Below are 10,492 nucleotides of genomic sequence, written 5' to 3'. Positions count from 1 at the left end.
GGGCACAGTGGGGCTCGCCAGCCAGGGCATAGCAGGTGCTCCAGGCACGAGGGTGGGTAGGCAATCACACTGCTGTGCTCCGCCTGCACCCTCCATCTCTGGACTGAAGCCTCCCTGGTGGCTGTTCCTGAGGTCAGAGACGGCAGGTTTGCTGCCCGAGCTGGAGTTGGGTGAGAAGGCGGGAAAGTTAACATCTTCAGGAGATTGGAGTTGTTGGCTTCTTGTACCTGCGCCTCCCTCGCTGAGCAAAGATGGTGGGCACCACAGCCACGGACGTGGCCCCCACCATGGGGGTCAAGATCTTCTCAGCGGGAGTGGCGGCCTGCCTGGCGGATGTGATCACCTTTCCCCTGGACACAGCTAAAGTCCGCCTACAGGTAAAAGCAGAAGAGGATGGTGAAGCGCCCTAGGACGCTGGGGGGACATCTGCTATGTTCGTCCCTTTGGCGCCAGGATTTGGTGTAACCACCCTTTCTCGGTTAGATGGAGCAGGTTGCCGCTCTAACATACAGCGTGGCGTTGACCCAGGACTAGGTGCTCTAGAGTGGGAAACTGGAACTTTTTCCCTAAGTAACTTCAGGTTCACAAGACCTGAGGATGAGGATCTGATGTTATTATCGCCAGACCCTTCCAAAGCTACCATGTGCTGGCTGTTCCAGAAGCTGGGCTGTGTGTCTCTAAGCTAGGCTCTCTGTGTTTCTTGCAGGGAAAGTCCCTATCCTACTGCCCTAGGGGATCCCAACAGGGAAGAAGGAAGTGCAACCTGTGGATTGCCCCCACGTCCACATTCAAACTCCTTCTCTCTCTCTCCTCCCACTTTATTCTTTTTCTCTCCTTCTTTCTCCCTGAATACACACACACACACACACACACACACACACACACACACACACACACACACACACATACCCCACTGCACAGAATAGTGGCAGGCTTTGCTGAGAAGGGAAACTGCAAACAGCATACCAAGCTTTGTTTTGAGGTTCCCCCAGATGCTGATCTTGCGTCCTCATGGCACAAGAGCCTCCCTTTCCGTGTTTGCTTTCCTCCCTTCCTCACCTTTCTCGTTTCCAGATCCAAGGTGAGTGTCAGACCACCAGCGGCATCAGGTACAAAGGTGTTCTGGGTACCATCACCACACTGGCAAAAACGGAAGGGCCGCTGAAGCTCTACAGCGGGCTGCCTGCCGGCCTCCAGAGACAGATCAGCTTCGCCTCGCTCAGGATTGGCCTCTACGACACAGTGCAGGAGTTCTGGGGAGGGGAGGAAGGTAAGCCACCCGGGATGTTGTTGGGAGGCTGGCTGGGTTCAAGTGCACCAGGTCAAAGTGAAAGCTGGCTACGATGGGGCCACAGCCTTCCCGAAAGCAAGCAGGAAAATCTCCCGGGATTGAACCCTTTCCCTTCCCTTAAATCCTAGTCCACTGTGCACAGAAAGTATATATACAAGTTATGTTTTTACATGCCAGCCTCTATAAGGATCACCCAGTTGGTCATGGGCGTTTTGTGCCTAACTTGGACCTCTGTGTGGATGTCTATAAACTATATTTTAACTGGTGTTCACAGGCTGGAGATGGGCAGAGCCACGGCCTCAGGCCCTAGCTCTCGGCCGCTGCACTTCAGTGACCCCTGCACTCTGCAGGTGAGTCTGTGCGCAGCTCACTCTGCCCTAGGAAGCCTGACCTGAGCATCACAGATGCTAAGTGATGCACAGGCATAAAGATCAGAGGCACTTGCATGTGGTGCAAACCGGGGAGACATGCTGGTGGACAGGCCAATATTTCAGTCACTCCCTTGGTAGATTTCATTGTTTCTCCTTTGAGTAACTTTGGACTACTCCAATATTCTGAGATAATTCATAAACATAGTTTACACGAACCAATAAATTTATCTTCACAAGTACTTTCAGAGTGGTGATAGAATCTGGATGATTCTAGATGTAGCGAGGAAAGGGATACAAAGATATGCAGCTGCCCATGTAGGTGGCTTTCTTCTTCAGTTGACAATTCTAGCCAGTTGTCATGTACTTAAATCCCCAATTAGGCACTTGTTTTGGGGCAGTAATCTGTTAGATTACTTCCATTAATTTGTTAAGCATCATTGAACTGCTGCATGCTAGAAGCTGTTACAAGTGCTCTAGACAGGAGCACACAGCTCTGAGTCGCCGAGGGGTCAGTGGATGACCACTGTGGAGCAGTCACGGCAAGGTGCTGAGCACACTGCACAGACGCGCTCAACTCACTATACGGGTTTGGCCATGCAAGGTTTCCTTCAGGCTTAAGGTCAGGATTGAGTCTGAAGAGGTCAATGGGAGCTCCTGAACAAAGCTCAGAGTGGGGAGAAGACAAGGAGGCAGGGCATATGGGAAAGGCGGCCAGGAAGGAGCCAGGCACAGACAACTTTACACTTCGCAGAGGAGAGCATTAGAAGCAGCAAAGAGCAAGGACTCAAGCTAGCACTTGGGTGTGAGAACCCAGCATTGCAAGAGTTGGTTTAACATACTGTGCCACAACCCCCATCCCATAAACTGCTGTTTAGACACCGTGTTTTTATTTTTTTTCCTGAAAGTCTCCATTAAAAAAAAATTGGTTTTCTAGCCATTCTGTAATCTGGCACATCCTTAGTACATGATCAGTACATGGGCCAGCACTAGGAAAGTAGAAATGATTTAAGAATACCAAGACACAGTCACCTAAAAATGAAGAGACTTAAGAACACATCCTGGATTTTGACAATTTTCTGCTGAATAAATATTTTTCTTTCTGCAAAGCAACACCAAGTTTAAGAAGCAAGATCTGTGCTGGTCTAACAACTGGAGGAGTGGCCGTGTTCATCGGGCAACCCACAGAGGTTGTGAAAGTCCGACTCCAGGCGCAGAGCCACCTGCATGGTCTCAAACCTCGCTACACGGGGACTTACAATGCTTACAGAATTATAGCCACAACTGAGAGCTTGTCCACACTGTGGAAAGGTAACTCACCTCCCAGGAAGCTTTATAATCATGAGAGCACAATTGTTCAACTAGCACCTTTTCCTTCGTGGAGTTACCCAATGTTTTCTTCTCTCTCCTCCCTCTCCCCCAGGGACTACTCCTAATCTGTTAAGGAATATTATCATTAATTGTACAGAGCTCGTAACCTACGACCTAATGAAGGGGGCCCTTGTGAGAAATGACATACTAGCAGGTAACTCCTTGATTAATACTAAAAAAAAGCACCTTTACAAATTTGCCTGGAAGTTTCTACTTCGTTATATTGATTGTTAATTAATTGACAATTGACTCTTTAGTCTAATAGACCTTGCTTTTTCTATTTTTTATTTTTTGAGGCCCCAGAGAGGTTTATCGCAAAAGGGGGTTAGCATAGCAATGCTCAGTCCTTCTGGAGGGGTTGCCTTCCTCATGGCACCCAGGACACTCTTCAGCTCCTCCCGCTTCATCTTGGCCTGGATGTTTTTTCCCACCCTCTTCTTGATGAACTTGAGGGCCCATTTATCTTTGGAGACCTTGAGCACCTCCATGGTGTGGCGCTCATAGGGGGCAAAGCTCCCGAATCATGTCCCGCATCTGCTTGATGTGCTTGGTCAGGCGCCACTGGTGGCTGTGCTGTGACTTGCTCATGTTCTTGGTCACTTTGTGGCCCTTGAGGTCCATGATCATAGGATAGCATAGAGCCATGGCTGCAGCTTTCCAGTGGCTGCCGATGCAGATGGTATCTTTGCTTTTAATAAGTAGTTTTGAACAAGACATACTTTGAGAAACAGAAAAACGTCAAAACCTTCAGTTTAAGTTTTGCTGCAAAAAATTTTTTTGCAATGTTTTTGTTGCAATTTTGTTGTCACAAAAGTATAATGCAACTGTATTCTGGGAGGATCATTCTCCTTTAATACTAACATAAAAGCCTTTTGTAAGACTTTGTTTAACAGAATTCACAAGGACTTCATCCTGTCCTGATTCCAATGATTCTAAGAGAGCTAGGTATAGGAGGGGCTGGTCAATCTGGTTTCAGTAAGAAAGTAGCCCCATAGGATGGGGGTCCTAAAAATAATATTCTAACAAGCAGACACTGAAATTCTCCTGAACAGGACTTCAACTCATTTAAAGTGGAAGATGCCAATCATCTGCTTTATGCAAAGTCCTAAGAGCACAGAGGAAGCAGGTTATCTTCCCACTGCGCCATGTGCTATGCTCCATCTTTTTTCTAGTGCAACTTTTCTTGCACTATTTTATTTAGAAGAAATCCACATTGAACACCTGCTATCAACAGACTTACAAGCATCTGAATAGATAATTCAAAACTACAAGCTTCCCCATTCCCCAAAGTCTGATGTTGATCTTTATTGATCCATTTTAGATGACGTTCCCTGCCACTTGCTGTCGGCGCTTATTGCTGGATTTTGCACAACGCTTCTGTCCTCTCCAGTGGATGTGGTGAAAACCAGATTTATCAACTCTCCCCAAGGCCAGTACACAAGTGTGCCCAGCTGTGCAATGTCAATGTTAACTAAGGAGGGACCGACTGCTTTTTTCAAAGGGTAAGATCAGATCTCAATCTGTCATGTTGTGCTTGGGGATACTGTCTTGTCTAAACACACGACATGCAGGTCACCAGTCCTAGTAGATCAGTGCACTCACTCCTGACTTCCCACTGCACTGTTTACAAAGCCATCAACCCCATTGCTTACAAAGTCAACAGCTGTGATTTTTTACAATCTTCCTAACTTTGATCAGAAGCTCATCTGAAGCCAGTGCCCCAATCTCTTGAAGATGTGGATAGCATTTTGCCTTCTTTTGGCAGAACCACAAAGTGGAGGAAAGCATGATGAAGGGCTCCAAGAAAACCACAACTTGTTTGTTACTGTTTCAATTTGATGGACTCGATTTTTTAAATGTTCTAAAACTAGAGAAAATTCATTTGAATCCATGTAGAAAATTCTGTAGTGTGGACCATTGTTAAACTCGCCTAGAGGCTAACATGGTGTAATACATGACATTTTCTCCCACATGTATATTAGATTGAAAACTATCTTGAATGATAGTTTCAATTTAATTGAACTAAGGAAAACATAACAACTAATTTAAGTAAAATATTCAACAGTTATACTAATGCTGAAATAATAAATGCAGTGCCTTGTGCACAAATATTCCATACATGTTATACAAAAAGTTTCAAAGTTAATCTTAATCTGTACTTGTTCAAATGAAATAAATTTAACTAAACACTAGTTATGAACCCATAATCACTCAGCAATAACTTTTTAAAAAAGATTCATTTATTTTTATTTGAGAGGCAGATTTCACAGAGAGAGACAGAAAGAGAGGTCTTCCACCTGCTGGTTCCCTCTCCAAATGACTGTAATGGCCAGAGCTGAACTGATCTCAAGCCAGGAGTTCATTGCTGCAGATACATACTCAAAATTAGTCATTAGGTCTGTGCAGTTAGATGGAATTCTTAAAAATCATTGCCCTAAAGTAAACCAAAATGAGGCCAATTTAGACCCTTGAGAGTCTAGGACAAGGGCTGCTAAAATGGACGAAACACTGTTTTCATGTTTATTTATCCTCAACTACTTGAAGGGACAAGCATGGATAAGAGTAAGAGATCATCCAGGGCCCAGCATTGTGACATAGTGGGCAAAGCTGCCGCCTGTGATTCTGGCATCCCACACCAGTTCAAGTCCCAGTGTGCCACTTCTGATCCAGCTCCCTGCTAATATGCCTGTGAAAGCAGTAGTGGATGGTACAAATGTTTGGGCCCCTGCACTGACATGGGAGATCTGGAAAAACTAATCTGTTGGCTTTAGCCTGACCCAATCTTGGCCATTGCAGCTGTATGGGAATTGAACCAGTGATGGAAGATCTGTCTCTTCCTTTCTCTGTGTAATTCTGACCTTCAAACAAACAGATGTGAAAAAAATATATGTATATCATCTACCCCCTGATTCACTCCCCAGATGCCTCTAACAGCCAAGGCTGGGTCAGGCCAATGCCAAGAACCAGGAACCTCATCCTAATCTCACGCATGGATGTTAGGGCCCCTGGTACTTGTTCCATCACCTGCTGCCTCCCAGGATGCATCAGTTGGAAGCTGGACTAGCAGAGTCGGGGCTTCACCTGGCATTCCCAAGCAGCAACTTAAGACGCTCTGTGACAATGCTGACATGAAAAATGATTCTTGCCTCAGAAATTGATCCACTTAATTCATCATGTGCTTCCTCCATTTGTCTCCCTCCTACTTTAAAGTTTTTAAAATTTTTATTGTAAAGTCAGATATACAGAGGAGAGACAGAGAGGAAGATCTTCTGTTGATTCACTCCCCAAGAGGTTGCAACAGCCAGAGCTGAGCCAATCTAAAGTCAGGAGCCAGGAGCTTCTTCCAGGTCTCCCACGCAAGGGCAGGGCCCCAAAGCTTTGGGCCATCCTCAACTGCTTTCCCAGGCCACGATCAAAGAGCTAGGTGGGAAGCGGAGCTGAATGGATTAGAACTGCTGCCCAAATAGGATCCGGGTGTGTTCAAGGTGAGGACTTCAGCTGCTAGGTACTACGCTGGGCCCTTAACTGTCTTCTACTTCTTATTCAGGAAGCAAAGCAAAACAAAACAAAAATTTCCTCTGCCCTTGGAAAAGAAGGCAAGAGGAGCTGGCTTTGTGGCTCAGCAAGTTAAACCGCTGCTTGGAACATCTATACCAATTAAAAGAGGGGTGGTTCAAGTCTCGGCTATATACTTCCAATCCAGCTTCCTGCTGATTTGAATCCTAGATGGCAGTGATGGATTAAGCGCTTGGTTCCATGACGTGAGGCAAACTCAGATCTGAGTTTTCGAGTTCTTGGCTTTGGCTTGACTCGGCCCCAGCTGTCACAGGCATCTGGGGTACGAGATAGTGGATGAAAGATATCACTTTTCAAATTGAGATGCTTATGGATTTATATGGGTGGGATTTTCAGGATTTCGTTTTGAAGCTGTGTAGGAAACAGTTTTTGCCAGTGGAGGAAAAGATGAGGGCTACGTATCTTAAAGCATCTTAATTGAGAAGGGGGCAATAAGAGATGCATAAATTGCCTGTACCACAGCTTTAAGAGTTTCAATAAAGCTAACAGACTGGTGACATGTTCTTTTCTAGATTTGCACCTTCCTTTCTGCGACTCGCCTCGTGGAATGTCATTATGTTTGTGTGCTTTGAAAAGCTGAAGCGTGAACTGATGAAGTCCAGGCAGACGGTGGACTGTGCCACATAATAAGCTACAAGGACATGATACTACCTACCCAGGGGGATCTTTGCTGCCCAGGTCATCAAGAAATAAAACACTGTCCACTGTTATTTTACCCTAAAAACTTCAGCAATCTTAGTACTGAGTGTTTGACCTTTTAAAGAGGAAGATCAAGACCTAACTAGTATACTTTTATTATGAGTGCCTTAAGGGGGAGAACACAAAACACACCCTGGCACACGTATAACCCAGATAAGTGGCAGCACTTGATCAGCCATGTTGGGGGTGGGATGGTAGAACTAAATATGAAGAACATTTATATATTTTATTTCAAACTGATGATAAAGGAAAACTTGAGTGGAATGCATTTCATGAACACTTTCAAGTGAAGTTATAAAAAATTAGTTTCTATTTATTAACCACATTGCCAACTATTATATTCAATAAAGTACTGCTAATACCTTCCAAAGTTTGTCTTTTGGAATCTCTACCTGGATGAAAGAGTCGAGTTCACCCAGAATATAAAAGTAAGAGCCTGCACAGTTCTTTAGAATCAATAGCCAGAAATCATTACAAATGTTAACACAGGTTCTTAAGTTTATACAGTCCACATTACATTGAATCAATAATTTTTAAAGAATTTTACTGATTCATAGTCATGGTTTCCATCGTAGAATCAAATCATTTTAGAGCTTGAAGGATCGCTTCTCGACCTTTTGGCTAAGATCACGTACAGAGCCTGAAAGAACCTTTGGGGACGGGAAACTGAGAAGGACTTAGGTCATTCAAGAAAGTGAGTAGAGCACAGGGTCAGTAGCACAATGGATAAATCAGAAGAAATCAGTAGGATTCATTGCATCTTTCCAGTGAAGTCACTCTCATCACCTATAGTAACCCGTCCCATGCTTACTGAGTGCAGATGAAGGTCTAAGACACCGCCCAGCCTTCATTTACACCCCAAATTAGGGCTGCATGCAGACTGTCCCCAGGCCTTCCTCTACAAGGATTTGAGTCAGTTCCAGGTGGCATTTATTCCTGTGGTCTGTCCCCCTGATCTCATGGCTCCTTATTGGTTAGGGGTAAGAGTATCTCTGGACCTACCGTTTTGTCCTCACCACTTGAGTGCATGCTGGCCTTTCTGCTGGCATACCTCTGGCCACCGCAGTAGCACTGTTTATCTGTTCATGGCACACTTGAATGGCTGGGAAAATGTGCACCATTAGATCTTGGCTCAGTTAATGCAATTGCAAAGTGAGATAGTATTGACAAAACTCTGTAACACACAGTGATGCTATCTTCTGAACTGTTCACGTAGGCATTTGTCATCTGGGAATTTAACTTTTCTTTCATTTGTCTTACTGTACCGTCTAGGATGATACACAAAAGATGTCCTGTGACAACTGGATTTACTCCCCAAGTACTCACTTCTCTCCTGTTCCTAGCAGAGTATATGCATTTCCTGCCCCACTGTTTGCCTTGGCCATATGACTGGCAATGTTAGTCGAACTGTGAGCAAAGGTTTGACATACAAAGTTTTCCAGAGTTTATGGCAAATGTGGTATCATGAAAACAGTGCATGGGTTTAAAAAGAATTTGGCATCAAAATAAATGTTAATTCCATTTCCATGAACTTTTGGAAGAACTGTCTGAGCAACTGAGTTCATTCTTGTTTCTTCCAAAATGATTATGCACAGAGCATTGAGAGGGTAGCCCACTGGTCCCAGTCCAGAAAACACTCAACTGCCTGGAACTGCTTGTAAATCTGTGGCCCTGGCAGACCTCGGAAGGGCTACGGAGCCCACTGATGTGCAGCAATGCTTTTATACTACTGATATTTTCTTCATAACTGGGAACAGCTTATTGTTATGCATTGGTATTAGGTCAATAGCTTGTTTCTGGAAGTGGTGATAAATTGTTACATTGATCCCAATGGTTTATCATTAAGTATGTTTGGTACATCTCAAATACTTGAATAAAACTAATTACGTTTTTTAATTTGTTAAACCAAAGAATTTTTATCAAATGTTTTTCTTTGCACCAAAGATCATATAATTTTCATACGGTAATGTGGAAAATAATCAAATTTATTCTGGGCATTAATCAAACTTAGTCACAACTGATCTCAAAACAGTAACCGATAATTGTAGATCTAAATAACATTTAATGTTAAACTTTATTATATTCTAGATTCATCATGCTAATACTTTGCTTGTGATTGTTGTACCCAAGTTGACACCGCCATAATTTTCTGACTGTCCTTGTCATATCATTTAAAAAAAAAGATTTATAGAAAGAGGAAAACAGGGCCCGGCACTATGTCCTAGCAGCTAAAGTCCTCACTTTGAACACGCTAGCATCCCATATGGGTGCTGGTTCTAATCCCGGCAGCCCCACTTCCCATTCAGCTTCCTGCTTGTAGCCTGGGGAAGCAGCAGAGGATGGCCCAAGGCGTTGGGACCCTGCACCCATGTAGGAAACCGGGAGGAAGTTCCTGGCTCCTGGCTTTGGATCAGCGCAGCACTGGTCACTTGGGTAGTGAGTCATCGAACGGAGGGTCTTCCTTCTGTCTCTCCTCTTCTCTGTATATCTGACTTTACAGTAAAAATTAATTTAAAAAAAAAAGAGGACAACAAACAAAATAAAACAAACAAACAAGAGAGGCAGAAAGATCTTCCACCTGACAGTTCACTCCTCAAGAGGCCTCAATGGTGGAAGCCAGGTTGATCTGAGGCCAGGGGCCTGGAGCCAGGAGCTTCTTCTGGGTCTCCCACACAGGTGGAGGGTTCCAAGACATTGGGCTGTCATTGACTGCTTTCCCAGGTCACAAGCGGGGAGCTGCATGGGAAGGGAGGTGAAGCAGCCAGGACTCAGACAAGCATAAGGGATATGGGTGTCACAGGTGGAGGAAGATGCAAGCTATAACTGCAGGGTTTTTAGTGGATGAATCAGTGTAACCTCCCTGGCACTTTTCCCTATTTTTTTTTCTTGCAAGGCCTTCTACGTCAAACAGATAAACATATATGTATATGGACCCATGTAAAAATGTTTAAATGAATCCAAGACACACTGAGACAAAAGAGTAAGTGTAGAATGAACTATTCCTATCTGTATAAATGAGCAAATGATGGAGATAGTAGGTTCTTTCAACAGTAGGACATTTTTGCTCATAACCAATTACTCTTATTCACTATCTTAAACAGGTAATTGGCAGTTGAGATGATAAAAATTAAAAAAATCTGTATTTTCAACTTAGGTACAGTGACACAATTAGAGGATTAAATAAGAA

The 10,492-nt window shown here is 44.1% G+C and overlaps 1 protein-coding gene and 1 pseudogene across 1 annotated transcript; one reads left to right on the top strand and one right to left on the bottom strand.

The window, feature by feature from the left end:
• The first annotated feature begins 251 nt into the window (after positions 1 to 251).
• UCP1 (uncoupling protein 1) lies at positions 252 to 7,233 on the top strand. Its single transcript, XM_040967137.1, has 6 exons — positions 252 to 377; positions 1,075 to 1,270; positions 2,770 to 2,970; positions 3,083 to 3,184; positions 4,352 to 4,532; positions 7,119 to 7,233. The coding sequence occupies exons 1-6, from the start codon at positions 252 to 254 to the stop codon at positions 7,231 to 7,233; spliced, it is 921 nt and encodes a 306-aa protein (XP_040823071.1).
• Positions 3,315 to 3,696, bottom strand: LOC121147253 (annotated as a pseudogene).
• Positions 7,234 to 10,492: the final 3,259 nt, after the last annotated feature.

Source organism: Ochotona curzoniae, unplaced genomic scaffold (genome assembly GCF_017591425.1).
Source record: "Ochotona curzoniae isolate NIBS_2020 unplaced genomic scaffold, NIBS_Ocur_1.0 scaffold_4506, whole genome shotgun sequence".
Classification (NCBI taxonomy): Eukaryota; Metazoa; Chordata; class Mammalia; order Lagomorpha; family Ochotonidae; genus Ochotona; species Ochotona curzoniae.
The sequence above is the reverse complement of the archived record's forward strand: the minus strand, read 5'-3'. Positions and strand labels throughout refer to the sequence as shown.